Consider the following 23,301-nt stretch of genomic DNA (forward strand, 5'->3'; position numbering starts at 1 on the left):
TAAGGGATGCAGTTTGTCGGATAAAATCGTGACTCCCCCTCTCTGAACCATCTCTCCATTAGAACCCATCCCCCGGCCAAGATCTCCTCCGACAAACCGCACCTCGGTCACGTCAACTGCTACGAGTTACCTTCGTCTGGGGCAGAGTAAACATCCGGAAAGTCAGAGCAATAAAAACGACAATCTTTGGGATGTTCGAATACTCAATGTTAATATGTCTAGCTACAGAACGGAAACTGGCGCAAAAACGCACTCACTTGATAACTGGCTGATGTTGTCGGCGCTGCCAAACTTGTTCTTGATCAGATGGGCGAACTCCCTCGGCTTCGAGATGACGGATCCCCCGAAACCGGTGATGCCGTCTCGGATGTTGCCACCTACGTTCCTGAAAACGACCAACAAACGTAGACAAGATTCCCCGCGTGTTTACGACGAACACTATGCATATTTTGGGCCTTTATTTAATTTCGATCACTATCAATAATTAACTGTTATTTCGCGATTTTGACAATGTATATATGTATATTTAATGTTAAGGAAGTTGTAGTTAATATCAATTTATGAAACTGTTAAGCCACTGGTAAATTGAGAAAATTCACACGACAAAGTTCCTCGTTCAAGGTGTGATGACAAGTGGTTACATTATACCAGTTTTTGTTTATGTTATAATATTAATGAATTAGAAATATAGTTTAGGACGGAGGTGCTGTGACTCGTATGCTATTGCTAATTCGACCAAATCCGCACGATGAAGTTTCTAGTTCAAGAGGTGATGACAAGTGTTTACATTAGAAGAATCTAATAATATGAATCAATTATTAGATATATGTACAATTTAGAATTAGGATGTTGCGACCCTTATACTATTGCTACTGGATCAAATTCGTACGAGGAAGTTTCTCGTTTAAGTAGTGATGACAAGTGTTTACATTATAAGTTTTCGATTACTTACATTAGAGTATAAAAAGATGAATTTCTATTTTCATACCTGTCAAAATCTATTAACTACAGTTGATCAAAATCAAAAGGACGAGAGCTTGTGTTGCTGATTCGTGGAGTGAATTTAAGTAATTTTTGACTTCGTTTATTGACATTTAGGACAGAAATATCGCAGTTATAAGTGTATGGAGATAAGAATAGTTAAAGATAATTTTGTTACAAGTGAAAGTTGACCGGGCCAGATTATGACCAAGAGTAACTCTTTAGTAGCTTTCTTTAGGAAGGATGCGTGGTGGTTCTCTTATGCCACTGGTAATTCGACGAAATCCGTACGAAGCTTCTCGTTCAAGAGGTGATGACAAGTATACGTTCTTTTTAATACTAAAGTGCAAATATATCGACAGAATAGATTGTACTACCACTGATATAATGAAGTAAAAGAAAAACTACCCTGTAGATTCTAAACTAAGATCAGTCCTGGTTTAGCACAGAATAATTTCTTTGTTCTCGCAAACTAACCTTAAATTGCGCGTAAAATGATATAAAAAACGTGTTTTGGAAATATCTGAAGCAGAATGAAAAAATTGTTTTAAAGAATCATGATTTAAGAAAAGATCAGATCAAAGACAGTTGGGTGAAGTTTTGAAGGAAATACATAAATAAATAAATTTCTAACTATGGAATACAAATTGCCGGTTGGAATTATATTTTTCAGAACACAATATTCAAAAATTTAAAGCAGCCAGTACGCTCTTCTTGTTTGAATATCGCTGAAAATTGTTGGAGGTAAGCTAGCACGTGATGTGTACTCAACGGGTAAAAAATTTAATAATATTGAACAACTAAAAAAGACTATATAATGGAAAGCGTTCAAGATCAAGGTTGTGTCAAAAACCTATATGAAATGTTACCGAAGAGATCGATTGAAGTTGTGAAAAATAAAGGATTACTTACCCAGGATGTACCCATTACTAAAATAAAAATTCAAAATATTGATCAGTTCCTTCCGATATCTTTGCCTAACTGTGTTCGAGTTTTGTCCTAACACGTCAATTGAAAAGTCCCCGGCCTACCATAGTAAAACATATTTTTTTGCCAAAATTAGTTTTTTATTCAACATAATTCCTTTCAAGGCTGATACACTGATCATTGCTTCAAAATAGGCCTCAGTTTCGGCGATCATCTCTTCATTCGACGAAAATTTTTTCCCAGCGAACATTCTTCCCAATTCGAAGCACAATACATGGATTCACGGTGCATTGTCTTGGTGAAGCAGCACTTTCTTTTTCTTCAAATGCAGCCGTTTTTCGGCGATTTCGTCCTTGAAACAGTCCAATAACGCTATGTAATAGTCGCTGTTGATGGTTCTTCCTTTTTCAAGGTAGTCAATGAAAATTATTCTATGCTTATCCCAAAATACAGACGCCATAACCTTCGTTCGTCGTTCGGAGTGAAATGATGGAGCCATGTTTCATACATTGTCACATATCGACGCAAAAACTCGGGTTTATTACGTCTAATCATCTTCAGACACTGCTCCGAATCATCAACTCGTCGTTGTTTTTGGTCAAAAGTGAGCTCGCGCGGCACCCACTTTGCACAGAGCTTTCTATTACCCAAATATTCGTGAATGATATGATGTACACGTTCAGTTGATATCTTTAGAGTGTCTACTATTTCATTCAATTTCAATTTACAGTCATTTAAAATCATTTTGTGGATTTTTTAATGTTTTTGTCAGTAACAATCTCTTTTGGGCGTCCACTGCGTCCACCGTCTTCGGTGCTCATTTCACCACGTCTAAACTTAGAATACCAATCCTTGATGGTTGATTTTCCTGAGGAAGTGTCCGGAAACTAGGCATCAAGCCAAGTTTTTGCTTCAACTGTATTTTTTCCCTTCAAAAAGCATTATTTTATAAATAACAAAAGTTGCTTCACTCAAAATGCTATAATTCACAAACTAATGATCCGACAGCTATCAAATTTAGACACGCATCTTTTGAGGGATAGGGGTAACTAAAAACCATATGGATTTAATTCTAGTAGCGCCATCTATGTGTCAGGGCGGGGACTTTTCAATTGACCTGTTATTGTTTACTTATAGGTTCCGTGAGAATAACATAAATAAACAAATGCTGCCCCTTTGTAATGAATCGTAGAATCTAAAGCTAAAAAATGTATTTGAAGAGTTGAAATGAAAAATCTATAGTGTGTTAAATTTTTGTCGCGGACTATAAACGATCATGACATGATTCTAAATCAGAAATTTGTTGTTTAAATCGTTAGGCTCAAAATATAAACAGTGTCCCTCATATTATTTCGAGTGGATTTACTTCAATCCTTGTCCCATGTCCCGGAGGACCTCCCGAGGAGGCCGATGTCCCTGGACGCCGAACTTCTCCAGGTCGTGCACCCGCTTTTGGTACACGTCCATCTTCTTCTGCAGCTGGGCGATGATCTGGGCGCTCTTCTGGTTCTTCTTCTCGAACACCGCCTTGATCCGTTGCAGCTGTTGCTTGTCGGCGCAGGCGGCCAGTTTCAAGTACTCGTTCACGTTATCTGGAAGCAAAACGATGTGATTAAGGTTTCGCCGGGTGAACAGCTCGCCGACTGCTCACCGTCGCGCAGCTTCTGCTCCATCTTGATCAGGTCCCGGACGCGAACGATCTTGTTGCCCAGATGCTCCAGGATCAAGCTGGTCTTGGAATCCAGGTTGGCGCCGTCGGCTTCGTCCTCCTTCGCCTCCCCCCCGCTGCCGTTCGATATATATGACGACGGGTACGTCTGGGATACCTCCATGTCCTGCGAGGAGGCGTTGGCGATCTGCCCCACCGAATCGTCCAAGAAGGCGCTGCTGTCGTGATCTTTGGCGTGGCTACGCGCCAGCTGGGTGGGGCTCTTGTGACGGGACGATCGAGAATGGGGGACCTGACCTGCTTCCTGGCTCTGAAATTTCCATATATCTCGAGTTAAACGCGGGGGGATGAAAGGAGAGGAATAAATCAAACAATATAAAGTCTGGAAAATCAAATATAATGCTCATAAAGACATACAAGGGATAAAATTAAAAATAAAAGGAAGAAAAGGAAGTTTCAACAATATAATGAAACTGATAAACGAGAAGGCAATAGACCGACTAGAATAATGTTGTCAAAAGAAAAGGTAAATAATGAAAAATAAAAAAAAACTTAAGGAGGAATATAAATAAGAATCTAAGAAGAAGTGTATAAATAATTTATAATATAAATTATAAATAAAAATAATTATACAACAAAAGCTAGATGATCAAAAAATAATTGTAGATTAAAAAATGATGATAAATAAATGAAGAAAAACGCATAGACGAAAATAATGGAGGAAACAAAGACGGAAGATGATCTAGGAAAAAGAAAAGTTAATAGACATAGGATAGGAGAACATATATAAAGAAATTACAAATGCGAAAAAAGCAAAATAAGAAGAAAGCTGGGAATGAAATACACACAAAATCAAAATAGATAGAAAGAGTAGTGTCTGAACTGAAATATATCAAATAGTTATAGCAGTATTTCAGGGCATAGGATGGCAAAGGAGAATATATAAAAAATTACCAACTAAGTAATACAGATTCTACAAACACCTTGAAAAAACAAAAATAACATAAAGGAACTAAATGCCAACAAAAAAAAAGAAGAAAATGAATGCATTTCATTTCCATTATCAAGTGAATACCAATAGTAATTCTTTTTACATAAAGGCAAAAAAATACAAGAACATATTAAAAATAAAACGAATAAGGGTGGAAAGTAAAGAAGTAACGAACAATGATGACAAATGCGAAAAAAGCAAGAAAAAAAATAGTGAAAGAAATAATAGATGTGGCAAGGAATAAAGAAGTTAGGTTTATTTTATAACACAATAGATGTTAGTTAATGTGAACTAAGCTAATCCTGATACTGTACCTGATATCGAAAAGTTTACAATGGTTTGCATTAGTCAATGTTCACGTTATCGAGCATTTGCTGTATTAATATTATAAAAACAAGACTAGTCGGTGAAAGTATAAGATCTTTCAAAATATAAAGTAAAACAACTAGAGGTTGATAGTTGAAGTATATGGATCCAGAGAAGTGCATAATAAATGCAAATGCAAATGTTTAGAAGATATGTCACTTACCTTCGCACTATCCGCTGATCCATGACTAAAGGTTTTTACATGATGTGGATGGTAACCTTTGTCGCGCTCTACACTGGGGGCGTGATCACTACTAGACGACCCCTTCTGGCGACAAGGAGATGTACTACGACTAGATGTTTTGCTACTAACTGTAGGCTGAACCGATGCAACTTGTAAACTATCCATTGCTTCAAGCCTGGAATATAAATACATGTATTGAACACCTCCAATCTCCAAAAGATATTATTGAATATACTGTTTAGAGTTCAAAAATAAATAAGTAAAATCAATGACAAAACTTCTAATCTAAATAAAACAAATATCTAGACAAACAAATAAATAAAATTGTGTATAAATAAAAATCATCTTAAAATAAAGCTATGTATAAGGTACATTTTTCTAGGGAAATTTCTTTAAGGAAATCAAATAATTTGGGCAGATTTTGAGGGAAGTCTTCTTGCCATTGCATTTTGTTAAAAGACACAGAAAGGAATGGGTAAATTGGCAGTGATCGATCAGCTACCTGTTTCATTTTATTTGTATCTCTCTCTTTTCTAAAGAGACAATAAAACAAGTCCTTAACGAGCTAAAGCTTGTTTTTCTTCTTCAAGATGACCCACTCAAGCTGCACCACGCTATGTATCTTACGATCTATAAAGTTATCAGTCAAATGGTTCCTCTGTTACTGAGAATCCAGACGAATTTCTGGCACAAGCGGATGCGAGAAAATAGAAAGAGACATAAAGTCCTTGGAAATAGTGGAAATAGAGGACAGTCTATAAATTGTTGGGAGACCTACCAACTCTATGGAGGACTTAGAGGAGGTCCTACTATAAACAAAATAAACCGTTAAAACATTGCTAAAGGCATTTGAAACCTAAGTTAGTCTAATGAGTCTAAAAGTACATCTTCTTAATTCCTACTTCGAACGATATCACCATGACAAAGAGATGGAGAAAATGTACCACGGAAAATAGAGCGTCTTAATATCAGGCTATTGTTGGACGCTTCAGACAGACCTTTTAAATTCCCTTAAACGAAAATGTAAAGTGTATTCTTACGTAAGTAAAATTATATTTTTGAACTCTATTCTATTTTATTTTAATGTAATAACTTGTTTTACATAGTTACCGAAATCCAAAATAAAACAACTATACTGGTTAGTCGGAAGATACTCTCAACTTGATGTAAAATCAAAGAGGTTGATCTATAATACAATTATAAAGCCAATTTGAACCTATGGGGTGCAAATATGGGGTTGCACTAAAAAACAAGATTCTTCGATTGATTACCAATGCCTATCGCTATGTAACCAATGAAGAACTGCACGATGACCTGGAAATCAAATGGATTTGCGAAGTTGTGCAGGATTTCGCCTTGAAACACGAAAGAAGATTACTAAATCATACTAACGTGGAAGCAATACAACTGCTGGATAGCGAGCAGGATCTCAGGAGATTGAAACGAACAAAACCATACGAACTTGTGTGAACATTTAGTGTGTATTATTAGTGTAAATTATAGCTATAAGTTAATAATTAATAAATAATTATAATTTTATAATTGAGAAATACATACTGATGTATTTTCTCGCACTTGTCTTGCTTGTTAATTAATCCAAGCACATAGGAAAAGTAGTAATAAATTAATTGTAATAATAATAATAATTAAGATTGTATTAAGCGTGTCTAATAAAGATGTTATAAAAAAATAGTTACCGAAATTGTCATGAAACGTGCCGTCCAATGAAAAAAATTAATCATTCAACAACTCAAAAACATACAAATTATGTCACAAAACCGAGACACATCTACAGTACATAATAGAATAAAAGATAAACTTTTGTTAGTTATAAATTTAATATTAAGTTTTAAGTTTAATATTTAAAAAATATATTTACAGAAGATTGTGAATTAATTTTTAATAATTCTCCAATTTAGCATCGGCAGTACTTTCAATAACTACTATGTAATTTTGCCAAAGAATTGTTATTAAGTCATTACAGATACATTATGATTTTGCTAATGAGTAAACATTTCTTTTCAACACCAGGACGGTATCGGCAGGAAGTATGATCATTTATAGTGGTGCACTTAGTCGAATAATAAAAGAAAAACGGTCGTTGTACAAGCCGAAACGCGAAAAAAGATTTTGCAACATGAAAACACATCGGTCACACGTTGCAAAATTCGTGAAAATCTATATGGAAATACTTAAATGGAAAGTTCTAATAACGCACACACTTTTCACAAGAAAGCCTTGAGCTGTGATAATTTTAATAACTTTTGCAATGAGATTGTCGCTTAAAATAATATTGTATCAATTTCTGCAACTATAGTGTCATTTAACTTTATCTTATCTAAAAATTTTTTTAAATTATGTACGACTGTTACTATCTATATTTCGAGCTTAATAATGACAAGAGACTGATTTATTAACTAAAATGGTTTTATTGTTTATCGAGGTATTCACCAACCAATTTTCGTAACACTTTTTCCACTTTGATTGAGGTATCTTCAAAACATGATGGTTGTTTCAGTTAATGCGTAATAGCTTGCATTGTCATGGTGAAGAAAGATCCTTCGTTGCAGCTTCTTGTTTACTTATTTTATGAAGCACTTCTGGTAAACAAATAGTTGTGTACCATTTAGAATTCACCGTTCTACGTTGCTCTATCGACACAGCCACCACAGGTCCAGTTGTTTCGAAGAAACAGACAAACATTTGCTTCGACTTGGGACTCATACAGTGGACTGTTGTTTTAGTTGGGACTCGCATAGATCTAAGAGTCGTTACCTGTGTAGATGTTATATAAAGCTTTTGATGCACCGTTACTGTATATCTTTGCAACAATTGACACGGGCATCTTTTTAAGATTATGTCAAATAATGGGGATCCAACATAAACAAATCGTATATGTAAATATTTGGTTCTACATTAATACAGTAGAACTGGCAAGATTTCGGTATCTAGTGCATTTTTCTAAATGTCTAGTCCAATACTTCTTTTTTCGGTGCAATGTTTCAAGATTGCTTAGCCATTTTGTTGGTGTCCAAATTAACAACATTTGCTTTTAAAATAAGAATAATTAGACAGTGGCTTAGTTAATTTGTAGTTAAATTTCTTATACCACACCCTATCAGTTTTGTGCAATGTCAGAAAAAAAACTGCAGCCTTCTCTTTTCTTTTCTTATTAGCCTTTCAAACAAAGTTTTTTTTGTGTCCAATGAGTTTAATTGTTCACTCTCATTTGAAAAATATTATTAGACTTCAAAGACAATTTATATGGCTTTTAAATCAACAAGTTCCATCACTCTTCGAAATCAAAGGTCATATTTATATCTGCAATAATTAGACTTAATACTTTTCGAATTATAATCCAACAGCTGTCTACACATTTACCCCATTTTCTAAATCTCTTTTACCTCATAATATTAACGAAACTTATCGACAAAATAAATCATATTAGCCAACATATATATAAAGCATATATACAGGCAACATATATATATATACTATATATATATACTATATATATATACTACACAAACCGACCAATTATAGTAAAAAAGTGTCAATGTTGATATGTCAATAGAAGTTGGAACTTTTTTAAATAGTTTAGTAATAATTTTAAATATAAAACGATCTCACTTCTTCCGTATACTTAATATATGAAAATTATATACGAAATATATAGTTATATTTATACTTATTAAAGATTATTAGAAAATTATATATAAAAATGTATCTCTGCCATTTATTCGACAATTAAAAACGTATCAGGCCAAATCGTATATGATGTAGATTGTTGTGCGAAAAGATCTAATATAATCGGTATTTATTTGTGTTCGAAGGTTCTCAGTGTGTTTAACATTATTCAGATTCATAAGGATTTATAACAATATGCCCTGGACCTAGTAAAATTCAACTCTATATATCAAAATACTCTGCCTCAAGATTGATACATTCAAACCAGCATTCTTCAACATTTTTATGCCTTTTTGCAGGATAATCTTTCTTTGTTTTCAAAATAGGTTTTAATTTCGCCTAGACTTCGAATCATTTGTTCATTTAAGTCGAACCTCGAACCTTGGAGCATTCCTTTGAGGTTTAGAAACACTTAGTTAGTTATCACTGGGGCCAGATCTGAATTGTATGGTGGAGAGCAAAACAATTCGAAGGGCAACGTTCATTCCTTTCACTTTAGAAATATTTACAAAAAAAAACAAAGAAATAATCTTATATATTGAAAGAAAATATCTTCTACTTCTTTCTTGACTTTCCCTGCTGCTTCCTAGGGATTGCTGAAAGCAAGTCCCATCAAATGGTAGATAGAATACGGTTTTTAAAATTATTCAATATTGATAATTGAATAAATGACAATATTTTGTTTGATCTTGATAAAAATATCTTCTGAAAACATTAATGAATAGAACAGCCCGTAAATTTTCAAAATTTTTCAATACTCAATTTTTTAAGCATAATTGCTAACTTGTTCGCCCTTTTACTGGTGTCTCTATACGACACAAAATATAATAAAACTATTCTTAAAATACCTTACAAGATTTTGGGTTACCTATTTGGTATTTGCTAAATTTCTATTTTATTACTCTCTATTTAATTAATCACAAAATCGTAGATAACACACCAGGTTATTTAGTAAGTTCGCGGAGTATTTGCCAACCTAGACAATTTTAATTTTAATTTGTCAATTAATTAACGGGTTTAACATGGAAAAAAGTTTAAAAACGGATGGAAATTCATAACGAAATAGAAAATATGTTAATCTTTCAAAAACAATAGTTTGTAATTAGTTTTATTTGGATTAAAAGTAAGCACGTACAAAAACTGTCCATAAAACACCAGAAATCAACAACGACTGACTAAGACAGATTTTGTAAAAAAGTTTTGAGGTTTCAAAAAATAGTGTGTTCAGATTGGAAGAAAAACATGTGCGAACACTGCTTCATTCCCATAATCCCTTAAAACAATAGACATGAGAAGTGATGTGTAATAGATATCTTGACAGTGAGCTGTTAGCTTGAGTTATTAGAATGAAAAAATAATAAAAAATAATCTTTTGGGTCAATTACTTGGAAAAATTCGTTGAAAAACACCCTCCAAAAACGATTTCTTTTGTGGTCCAGCCTATTCGCCAGATTTAACTCCATCTGACCTATGGCTCTTTTCACACGTTAAAAACTTCCCTCCTGGAATACAGATAGGTATTAGTTGCGATAGAGAGATGTTGCGTGTCTTCTGGATACCGATTATATTGAGAGAGAGATGTAATAAGTCGGATTCCGCGTTACTTTTTGTTGAACAATCTAGTTAATTTACAAGACACCTATTGGTGGGCGTAGACACAATTTTCTTTAACAAAATTAACGGAAATGTTACTATTCATGCTAAAATGAATGAACAACATGAGCTGGTTTAAATTATTACCTGGTCATAACGTTTTTTTAACGGCTCAATAGAAACACGTCCGAACCAACTGAAATATAATCGTTTTTTGAAAAGGACGAGGAAAAAACTAGTCAGACCGCAACGCGAAACCGAACGGAGAGGGAAAACGAACCGACAAGCAGGTACCCGGCGAAAGTGACTCACTAGATCTAGGCGTGTACTGGAGGAATAGTTCGTGGTCGTGTGGTAGTACGGTGAAGTTGCGCCGTGGCCTATGAAATAAAGTAATGATTCACGAACATTCCTCGAATAATTCCGCGATTAAAACAAATATTCCGCTCGAATATGTGAGGATAAATCGACACTTTCAAAACGGGTGCATCTGGAGCTTACTGGAAACGATAAATAGTAACAGACAAATGGTCGTGAAATGGTTGCCTATTGATTCTCGACGCTTAAGCGATTAGATATTTGATGATAACCGTAATTGTGTCATAGTTATGGTTATCTCAACGGATTGCATCACAATAAACAAACATCGGTAACATGTAAAACAGCGAAAAATTATTATAAAACGGATATTCAAATGTTCTAAGAACAAAGCAAACATTTAAGATGTCCGAATTGACAGAATCAGTACAAGAAATAATGAAAGCAACGAAATATTTTCTAGAGAAAGAATAATGATATAACAGGAAAAAAATAATTTGATGGGCTTTTTTATGACTATAATGAAGAGTTTACGGAATATATTCTGATCAGTAGGAAACATTTTCTGAAGAAGAGTCTGCTGATAGAGATCCTTGATGTAAAAATTGGAAAATCAATCCGCTATACACCCCAATCTTCTACACTCTCGTTTTTTTTTTGTTCTGGCCTAAAACCAGGCGGTGGAATGGATGACACATACCTAGTCGCGGAGACTTGCCCTGGAGTGACAAGTTGGACCGGGTTATGTGGGACTGCCTCTGAGCTTACCAATACAATAAACCGAAACCGCCGCACAGTTGACCCCTGTGGATAGCTACTGCTAACGCATTAAATTTGGGGATATGGCACCCGCTGATCGGGCAGCCGTTATTTGGTACGAGGACCAGGCGATTCTATTGATTCGCGAACTTGCGTTAACACACGACTGGATACTATCGTATGGGGACAAAAGTTATGACTGCAGCGATAGACGCGGTGCTAAGCCCCCAACATGTCGACCACCTCGCGAACAAGCGCGTTTTCAGAAGAACTTGAGCTTGTTGAGTTGCTGTTTGTGGAATGATTGAGATATGAAGTGCTTGATTTCTGGAGTCTCAGTTTCCCTACGAATTTGATTACTTCTGACAAACCATGGAGCGTTTAAGATTCTCCTAAGGAGCTTAATTTGGGAAACTTGAAGCCGTTTCACCTGGTTGGGTGTAACAAACTTGAATTAGACATTAGATTCGTAGAGGAGTACGTAACGAATTCACATCTTGTAAAGTAAGCATTTGATGGAGATGCGAAGTCTGCTAGAAGGGCAGATCAGAAAAGATAGCAGGTTTGCTACCCTCGAACCGTCGTCGAACTCGAGACCTAGGTACCTGGCTTTATTCAAAGTACTGTCCATCGATATTCATTATACGTCCCTATGAAGAACGATATAACTTTTGAGGCTGTCTGCGAATCGATCCATTTTTTGGTAATATGTAATAAGTGAGTAATAACTTAATAAGTGAAGTGCTGCTCAGACAGGTCCTTACTCATATGTTGGAACAAACAGTAATCAAAATGAACAAGGTCTGGAGAATACAGCGAGTGGGATAGCACTTCCCATTATAATGTTTACAAGTATGTTTTCATCGGTCTTGCAACATGTGGTCGACATTTTCAATATACCGAACAAAAAATTCACACTTCGACTAAATTACACATAGTAAAAAGTGAAGCAAGTTACGGCTTCAATAAGAAGTTAGTTAGAAATGTACCCGATGCTATGTAATACTCATATCACCATTTGTTGTAAATTCTTTAAAATTAATTTATAGGCCTAATATATTCCAAAAAATCTTATAACTACCAAATTTTCTCTATTATTATTACATTAACTATATTATGTACGAAAAGGTAAATTGGTTTCTTCACTTATACCCTCACAAAATAATAACTAGTATAGAAAATTAGCCGAAAATATAATTGGAAAGAAAAGTTACATTTATAAATTATCAGCAAGAATCTCTCTGTGTCTGTTATATATAAAAACAGCTATACGACACTATGTATTACACATAGGATAACATACACTTATTTTTTTAAATATTTATATTATATTTGAAATTATTTATCTGTTAAGTGGTTATACTTTTTCGTAAAAGTACTTCATTTTAGAAAAAAATATACTATGGAAATGTTTTTGTTAGGCAATATTTAAAACAAAGATTATCTAAGAAGATATACGATTCAAATTTCTCAATATAAATAATGATATATAATTAAATTTGAAAGGCTCTGAAGCACAAAAATTATTAATTCCCTACAAAATGCTACCTTATTTTAAGGGAAGAGAAGACGACTTGTTGAACGGCGATACAACACCATACTGGTTTTTATTTTTCACAAAACAGACCAAACCCATCTCACTTGTTGCACCATTCAGTCTTAAAATAGATATCTCTGATTCCCCGAATACAAAACAGTCTATAAGTCAGGGCAGCAACAATAAAGCGAGGTAACACCCCTCTCCTGAAGAAAGAACCACAGGGTCGTTATCCCATCTAGGCGGTTTATAAGTTTAACAAAATTATTTTAAGTTTCGCCTGTACCTTAGCCTGCTTATTTGGCTTTTGTTGATCTTCAAAATGGCACTGTTTCTATCCAAATTTCCATGGTACATGGAACAGTTTCCCAAATTTTGGTGAACCCGCCTTTGGTGGCTGTTCACCTTGATCGGCAAGCTTCAGTCCAAATTTCAGTAACTATGTTACTTCACAGCAGCTTCAGTCCGCTTTTGGTGGCTTTACACCCTGAACTGCGATGCTTGTGCCGGGAATCAACGGACCTATTGTATACCTGTTTCCTAATTAGAATGGTTTATGACTCTTAGGACACTTTAGGAGCCTTTAAGTACCTTCAATCCATCTTTGGTGACATTACAACTACAGCTGCGATACTTTTGCCCAAACTCCGCTTAACTACACTAAGGAATGCTTCGAGTAACTGCGAAACAATTGCCAATTCAACGTCAACCTGTCTTCTTTTCTCGATAATTTATTTAGGATACATTACCCAACAAAGATCTCCGGATTTGGCACATGCGCACTATCCCGCGTAGGATAAACCATAGGAAAGAATAAACTAAATGAAACTATATTGTCTTCCTTTTCTAATGGCGCTACGTTCATTTCGAGTGGATCCATACAATCGATCAAGTGAAAACAACAAATAAATCTAGAATATTTAGATTCTGTATTACATTAACAATTATATAGGAATAATAATTAAATTGTTGTGTTATTCTTGGTGGTCATTCATTCATTTCATCCAACATTCATTTTTTTAATGGAAGAACAAGGGTAAGTGAACAACGTAAGGTTAAATTTTTAAAGTCATAAAATACAAACAGCATTAATTTTATATATAGTGGGAATTTTAGCTGCCAAATTCATAACATATTATGTTCAACGACATCGAATAGGTATCAACATATGTCAAACTTTTAATGATAACAAGAACAGAGAAGAAAATGATTCTTATTGTGTTGGAAGTAGTCAATTCATTAATGAGGTTTGTCCATTAATTGTAGTAAGTTGTAATAATTAGTTAATAAATTTGCGAACAAAATTTGATCTGTATTGAATTAACAAAATATAAAGCAATAAGAGTAAGGTAAATAATAATTTATAAAAATAATAATTTATTGATTGAAGGTTCCCTTCAGCTTGAAACTACGATCACCCGGTTTGTGGATCAAGAATAGAAGCAAAATTTACAATAGGGATCATAGTTGATCATATTTGGTGATTTTTAGGACAAATTCGCTGCTTTCATGTATGACGGTGGCTCTTGGAGTTCATGTTAATTGTTAAAATATGTAAATTCATGTAAATATGGTGTTTTTATAAAATTAGAAAGGCTGGACTTATAGTAATTATTATTATTTCGTTTTATTCAATAATATTTTAAATAAAATGTTATTTCAATAAATTTCCAATGTTTATTTCCCTCCTTATAAATAGTTTCAACAATAAATCAAATATTTATCAAATTTGTGCATATTTATTTATAAAAAATAATTTATGTATAAATAGGAGTAAGTAAATGAAGTTGTATATACGCACGCGCCAAACTTGAATTATTCCCTGTTACAAAAATAAATGGAGCCCAATATGCGCATGCGCCAAATCCAGAAATATTTGTTAAGTAACGTATACTAATGTATATTAGTAATTAATTCGACTCCGGTTAATTAACAGCCTTTGGATCTCCCCGGAATCCTACCGACTACGCCAGTTAAGATATGTATAAAATTCCCTCACTTAAACCAAATATTATTTTTATGAAATACCAAAAGCATTTAGAAATACCATAGAGTTACAAATATGATTCCGACGTTTTTTTAAGTAGGCGTTGCTATGCCGCTACTGGTATTTGTTGCATTTGCCAACACCTGTATTTGATAAGTAATAACCTTTCACTTGTAGTTTATAACATTTGCTCTGTACATAAAAATGCAGTTGTTTTACTGAAACCTGTTTTGTCGAACAAAGAGAGAAATAAAATATGCCGTCAGAACGTCCTGTTCACCACAAAAACATTATGGCAAACACGCTGTATCAAAAAAAAACATATAAAGAACGATTTTGGTGTCTTAAACAAAACTATTTTAACACGCAGAGCAGGAAGTATCAAGAAAATAGAAAAAATATGAAAGATATGAGAATCAGCAGCTAAATGAAACGTTGCCTGACGGTGTTTTCGAAAAAGATTACAGAAAATCTAAATTATTCAATAACGAGTACACCGGGTTCCAAACGATTTGCGAAATCCTCTTTGTGAGGGCAAAACGAAAGGTTTTCCAGAATATTATATAAAACTAGGATGAAACAAACGCATTGTAGCTCTCAAGAAATATTGCAAAGTGGACTATGGACAACAATTAATGAGTTTGAAAAGAGTCAAATAATTAAAAACAGAATTGCTCAATAAACATAATGAGTTTGCTTTTCACCATGTTAACGTTAAATCATATTTGCTAAACTTGTTGAATAATACGCAAACAAATATAGAAATAGAAACAGGAAAATACATATTGCCTAAGATATATTTAATAACAGGTCAACTGAAAAGTCCCCGGCCTGACACATAGACGGCGCTACTAGAATAATTAAAATTAACAAACAACTACTTAAATACATATGTTTTTTAGTTAGCCCTAACCCTCAAAAGATACAAAATATATTGAAGCAACTTTTATTATTGTAAAAAAAATTACAGTTGAAGCAAAAGCTTGGCTTGATGGAATAATTTTCATTGACCACCTTGAAAAGGAAGGACCATCAACAGCGACTATTACGTAGCGTTATTGGACCGTTCGAAGGACGAAATCGCCGAAAAACAGCCGCATTTGACCAAAAAGAAAGTACTGCTTCACCAAGACAATGCACCGTGTCATAAGTCAGTGAAAACGATGGCAAAATCCATGAATTCGGCTTCGAATTGCTTCCTCATCCACCGTATTCTCCAGATCTGGCCGCCAGCTACTATTTCCTGTTCTCAGATCTCAAAATAATGTTCACTGGGAAGAAATTTTCGTCGAATGAAGAAGTGATCGCCGAAACTGAGGCCTTTTTGGAAGTAAAGGGCAAATTGTACTACAAAAATGGTATGGAAAAGTTGGATGGTCGCTATAATCAGTGTATCACCCTTGAAGGGAATTATGTTGAATAAAAAACCAATTTTGCCAAGAAATAGTTAGAATGCTCTTATCAGTTATCTTTAATTCTTCACGGACATATTATAACCGTTTTAAAGAAGAATGGGCTTTATTGAAGAACAACCGTAACTATATGTGGCTTATTTACCGTCATAACATTATCGCTATCAATTTTGTCTACGTATCATATATCAAGAAATATAATTAACAAATACGGTCTCACATATTCTATTGTTATAGGACACCTTTTAGAATCATTGTTATCTCTATTCAGTCCATGATTAGTGTTTATTTATATGACTCAATGTTACTAAACGGAAAAAATCAATCGCTCAATAATATTATTTTAAGTAGATAAAAATCAAAATAGAATTTAAAATTAGGTTAGGTTGTTTACTTGATACTTTCAATTTTCACCAATAAATATAGCTGATCAAAATATACGCAAGCACCTCTATTTTTATCATACCTAGTATATACATACATATTTTGTAATTGTGCTTGTTTAAATATTATCTATACTAGTCTGTGTTTACTTTATCTCAGATTATTTAAACTTTTAATGCAATTAAATAAATAAAAAATCGAACATTTATAATAAAATTCAAACATAATGTAGGGTATGATATTGTGCCACAATAAACATTACTTCTTCAGACCATATCTGCTTTGATCTAGATGCCTAGAAAATAATTAACTTTCTTAAAAAATATCCTCAGTTATCTCTAACACTAGAATGACAGATAATAAGATATAGGTCTGCATTTTAAGGTTTATTTATTTTTTATCTCACTTTATTTGTTCATTGCATTTACTTTATCTTACGTATATTTATCTTTTTTTATTTATTTATATTTTATCCCTAACATATAATCTGTAAGTGTGTTTGTTTAATTGTTATCTGTAGTTATCTATGTTTGTAGGTTTATTTTCAATCATTTTATTTAAAGTGCTAATACAAAATTAAATAAATACGAAAAAGAGTTCTTGAAATACAAATCTCAGGCGATTATTTGCTCTGATCATTATACTACGAAATCTAAGTGAAAAATTCAATTGCAAATTTGTATAGGATGAGAACCCGTTAATTTCTTGAAAGATGAGTAAATAAATTATAGTATTTATTTTTCGAAATGGATAATATAATCTCAAAGCAATATCTTTTGGATACTCTTTTCACTCGTCGACATTTTTATTGAAATAGATACGAAGAATAAAAAGTCCGATAGAGCTAAATCAGGCGAATAGAGCGATTACAAAATGGTAAGTCGGAATGAAGCAATGCAGTACGAGAATGCGCATTATCGTAATAAGAAACAAATTAATAATTATTTGGGACATCACAGTTGGACGAGTTTAATTACATTTTCAGAGATTTTCAAATATTATAAACCATTTTAAGTCAATAGAATCTTCACATCACATCAAACAAAAAGCAGAGCAGATCAGACTTGAAATCAAAAAAGAAATGTACTGGTTAGTCGAAATATACTCTCAACTTGACTTAACACCAAATAGATATCTCGATCAAGTTTTTCGATTAAATATCAATACGCATCGCTACGTAGTCGATGAAGAAGTGCACGATGATCTTGAAATCAAACAGATCTACGAGATTATACAAGATTTCGCTATAAATCAGGAAATAAGGTTACTAAGAAAGAAGATAAGGTTATTGAATAAACCGCTGGATACTACAAAATTGAAGCAAACAAAACCACACGAACATTTACAGTGAATAAGCGCTATCAGAAATGTATAACAGAACAAAAGAGCTATATTAATTTGTAAATTACTTAAGATTATATAATTAATACTTATAATAAAGACTTATAATTATTACTTCGATTTATTGCCCACCCAAACATAACAACAAGGCAGAACAATTTCAAGAATTCTTCAGTACGCTAGGTAATAGAATTATAGCCGGAGGAGATTATAATGCAAAACATTTAACGCGGGGTTCAAGAATAATAACCTCAAAAGGTAGAGAACTGCTAAAAGCAATAAAGACAGATAACTTACAAGATATCTCTACTGGTGAACCAAAGGACTGAAGAGAATAAAAGAAAATTTAATAGGGTAATAAAAGAGCTGAAAGAACTAATCCAAATAGAACAAAACCAAGGCATTCAAGAATACCTAGAAAACTTGACATCAATTGAGGCTACACACTATTCGTTGTGGAAAGCAACAAAAAAGCTTAGGAGATCCCAGCAGCATAACCCACCTATTAAAACAAACGAAAATAATTGGGCGAGAAGCAATAAAGAGAAGGCCCACATTTTCTCAAAACACTTAAAAAATATTTTTAAACCATTCCAGTCTCAGCTACATAAAGATGAGGAAAATAAAATTACTAGCTTTCTAGATTCGCCATTTCAAATGGATTTACCGCACGAGAAATTAACGTTCAAAAAAGTTAAACAAACAATAATGAGAGAGATTAATATTAAAAAAGCTCCTGGTTATGACTTAATTACTGGCAAAATTTTAAAAGAACTATCAGAAAAGGGTATAAAGCTATTAACATATATATTTAATGCTATGCTACGAATTAATTACTTCCCTAGTATATGGAAAGTAGCTAAAATATTAATGATACTTAAACCAGGAAAAATACCAGAAGATGTGACCTCCTACCGACCTATAAGTTTGTTACCGATAATCTCGAAAGTTTTCGAGAAATTATACATAAAAAAGCTAAACTATATAATAGAAAAAAGAAAAATTATTCCAGAATTTCAATTTAGCTTTCGCAATAAGCATGGGACTATAGAACAAATGCATAGACTTGTAAACAAAATAAATGCTGACCTAAATGCCAAAAGATATTGTTCGGCTGCTTTTCTAGATATATCTCAGGCTTTTGACAAAGTATGGCATACGGGCTTGCAGGTTAAACTAAAGAAACTTCTCCCTCATCCGGACTATGAGTTACTAAAATCGTATCTCACTGATAGACATTTTATTGTAAATCAAGGCGAAGAACATACCGAATTAAATCCCATATATTCAGGAGTTCCGCAAGGTAGTGTACTGGGTCCAGTACTGTATCTTCTGTATACGGCTGATCTGCCCGCCACAAAAATAACACATCACACATCAGTCACAGCATCAATAAACCTACAAACCCACCTGGAGCAAATACAATTATGGTTGAAGACATGGCGCATTAAAACCAATGAAATAAAATCCACACATATAACGTTTACCCTGCGTAGAAGAACATGTCCACCAGTGAATATCAATCATCGTCAACTCCCCCAAGCAGAGCATGTTAAATATCTTGGTATGCACTTAGATCGATGCCTAATCTGGAAGAAGCACATACTCTCTAAACGGAAACAACAGGGACTAAAATTATATCAAATGTATTGGCTCATCGGGCGCAAATCCAAGTTATCATTAGATAACAAGGTATTGCTGTATGAGTCTATACTCAAGCCCATTTGGACATATGGAATCCAACTATGGGGTACCGCTAGCAAATCTAATATATCCATCATTCAACGGTTCCAAAATAAGGTGTTGCGTGCCATTGTTGATGCTCCGTACTATATTTCAAATAAAGTGATACAACGCGATATTCCTCTAGAACCTATAACGAGTGTAATTCAACGTGTTTGTGTGAAGTACTTCGAAAGAGTGTCAGTGCATCCCAAAGTACTCGCTAATCAGCTAAATATGCGACGTGATAGTGAAGTGCGTAGACTAAAACGTTTAACAGCACCTGATCTGATTACTGGACATATGTAGACTTTAGAATAAGACTAATTAATTAAGATAATATTTTATACAGAAGATTGCTTAATGAAGTGATTTTCTACATGCCATGTATATATAATATAGACATAAGAAATACTATTGCCAATAGTAATACTTATTGACAGATTGTGGACTCACGAAGAGTAATAAAAAATAAATTAATAAAAAAAAAATTACTTAAGACTGTCCTAAATATATCTAATGTAAGGTGTAATAAAAATGCAAACTCTGGAGCTATCCTATAAAAATCCCATTAAAATAGTCCGTTAACTTAGTCATCTTTGAGCGAAAAATCTCCGAAATGGAATTTTTTTACGCCAAGTAAAACATATATTTTTTAAATATACCTCTTAAAACAAATAAGATATTACTACTTAACGTATTTAGTTATTTCAAACATTGTTCTCTAATGAATGAATGGTATTTGTCAGATTTTCTAGGAATTATTTACAAATATATGTATGTATATGTACTAAAATGTATTTTGAAGAATACTACTCACCACTATCGAATAGTTTAAATAATGCAGTATTCCTATTAAACGAATGATTCAACGACTTAACGAAGTACGTCTCGATTAAATAATCGTATCGGAGAACTTCGATTAAATCATTAATTAAATATCTAATGATTTATTAGGTATTAATAGAATTAAATTTAAAAATAATGCTCGTATGATATTGATCGCTCGTCGTGAATATTAAATATTATGTCTACTAAATACTATATAATTTTGTTAATTCAATTTTAGTTTCAATTTAAGCAATAATGAGTATATAAATTAAAAGTAATATACGAGGTGTGGTTAGAAAATAACGACCACTTTTAATTGTATAAGGTGGCTGGCTAACCGAATAAAAATAGTCTTTCAACACTTGTCCGGGCTTTTCCTTGATTTAGAGAAATTTTTAGCCATTTTTGATCTATTTTTACATGTTCATAACAGGTCAATTGGTTAATGTCAGGCCGGGTCCCCCGTCTGCCACTTAAACGCGCTACTAGAATTAAATCCATATGCTTTCTTTAGTTAGCCCTAACCCTCAAAATATGCTTGTAGAAATTTGACAGCTGTCGGATCATTAGTTTGTGAATTGTAGCATTTTGTGTGAAGCAACTTTTGTTATTGCGAAAAAATGGATAAAAAGAAATTTCGCGTGTTGATATAATATTGCTTTTTGAAGGAAAAAAATACAGTTGAAGCAAAAACTTGGCTTGATGCCAAGATTCCGGACACTGCCCCAGAAAAATCAACCATTAAGGATTGGTATGCGAAGTTTAGACATTGTGAAATGAACACCGAAGAGGGTGAATGCAGTGGACACCTAAAAGAGGTTGTAACCGAAGAAAATATTTAAAAAATCCACAAAATGATTTTGAATCGCCGTAAATTGAAATTGAATGAAATAGCAGACACTCTTAAAGATATCAACTGAACGTGTACATCATATCATCCACGAATATTTGAGTATGAGAAAGCTCTGTGTAAAGTGGGTGCCGCGTGAGCTCACTTTGGATCAAAGACACGATACCATTTTTGTAGTACGATTTGTCCTTTGGTTCAGAATAGGACTCAATTTCAGCGATCACCTCTTCATTCGACGAAAATTTCTCCCCAGCGAGAGATCTTTTGAGATCTGAGAATAGGAAATAGTCGCTGGGGGCCAGATCTGGAGAATACGGTGGATGGGGAAGCAATTCGAAGCCCAATTCATCGATTTTTGCCATCGTTTTCACTGACTTGTGACACGATGCATTGTCGTGGTGAAACAGCATTTTCTTTTTCTTCAGATGCGGCAGTTTTTCGGCGAATTCGACCTTAAAATGGTCCAATAACACTATGTAATAGTGACTGATGATGGTCCTTCCTTTTTCAAAGTAGTTAATGAAAATTATTTCATGCGCATCCCAAAATACAGACGCCATAACCTTGTCAGCCAACTGTTGCGTTTTCTCACGCTTTGGGGCGGATTCATCGTGTGCAGTCCATTCGGATGATTGTCGATTGGGCTTCGGAGTGAAATGATGGAGCCATATTTCATCTATTATCATATATCGACGCAAAAAATCGGGTTTATTACGCTTGATCATCTCCAAACACTGCTCCGAATCATCAACTCGTCGTTGTACTTTCAAAACTGAGTTCGCGTGGCACCCACTTTACACAGAGCTTTCACATACCCAAATATTCGCGAATGCTATGATGTACACGTTCAATTGATATTTTTTGTGCGTCCACTACGTTCACCGTCTTCGGTGCTCATTTCACCACGTCTAAACCTAGCACACCAATCCTCGATGGTTGATTTTCCTGGGGCAGTGTCTGGTCCGTGTTTTTGCTTCGACTGTATTTTTTACCTTCAAAAAATAATATTTTATAAAAGCGCGAAATTCATTTTGATCCATTTTATTCACAATAACAAAAGTTGCTTCACTCAAAATGCTAAATTCACAAACAGATGATCCGACAGCTGTCAAATTTACACACGCATCTTTTGAGGGTTACAGCTAACTAAAAAACGTACGGATTTAATTCTAGTAGCGCCATCTATGTGTCAGGCCGGTGACCTTTCAATTGACCTGTTATTTGCATAGATGGAACACATGGGACAAATAGAAGAAATTATGAATTATTAACAGTACATTTGTAAACATTTTAAAAGATTGAGAAATATTAAGGTACACATTTTATCCTTTGAAACTTGTGACAATTATTTTGATTATTTACTTTATAGACCTAAGTTCAATAGTTAATTTAATGATTGTAAAAACGTTAATACATATGTTAAAACCAAATATTAATTTCAAAATTGTTTTATTCATATATTCGATGTTTTAATATACAATATTATTACTTCTAATTAATAGTATTACTTCATTTATTAATCCATACTTATGTTCCCAACATAAATGTAAAAAATATCATGTGTACTTATATTTGACGCTCTGAAGTTGTTATAGTTCTGAAAATATTCTTACTTATAATACTTTGTTATAATATTCAGTGACGTAGTAATTTACACTTATTAATACTTTGTTGATTATTGAAAGATAATGGAAATTAGATTTAATTAAATGCAATTAAAAAAATGTCAGTGAGTGTTAGTTCTTGAGATAGTTTGCATATA

The 23,301-nt window shown here is 33.6% G+C and overlaps 1 protein-coding gene across 12 annotated transcripts in view; it reads right to left on the reverse strand.

The window, feature by feature from the left end:
• LOC143203982 (transmembrane and coiled-coil domains protein 2) overlaps positions 1–23,301 on the reverse strand; it is a 78,701-nt gene that overhangs the window by 13,213 nt on the left and 42,187 nt on the right. For 10 of the 12 annotated variants that reach the window (XM_076416365.1, XM_076416368.1, XM_076416362.1 and 7 more), the window contains 4 exons: positions 5,098–5,293; positions 3,560–3,887; positions 3,275–3,500; positions 258–385 (listed from right to left, as the gene is read on the reverse strand). In XM_076416365.1, the coding sequence (XP_076272480.1) occupies positions 258–385; positions 3,275–3,500; positions 3,560–3,887; positions 5,098–5,283 (868 nt within the window). In that variant the 5' untranslated portion in view covers positions 5,284–5,293. Of the gene's footprint in view, positions 1–257; positions 386–3,274; positions 3,501–3,559; positions 3,888–5,097; positions 5,294–10,190; positions 10,308–10,364; positions 10,486–10,545; positions 10,686–23,301 lie in introns of those variants that run through there. The other 2 variants (XM_076416363.1, XM_076416360.1) reach the window with 2 other exon arrangements.

Source organism: Rhynchophorus ferrugineus, unplaced genomic scaffold (genome assembly GCF_030347505.1).
Source record: "Rhynchophorus ferrugineus isolate W39M unplaced genomic scaffold, kcgeb_rfMv2 rfM10, whole genome shotgun sequence".
NCBI classification, from domain to species: domain Eukaryota; kingdom Metazoa; phylum Arthropoda; class Insecta; order Coleoptera; family Curculionidae; genus Rhynchophorus; species Rhynchophorus ferrugineus.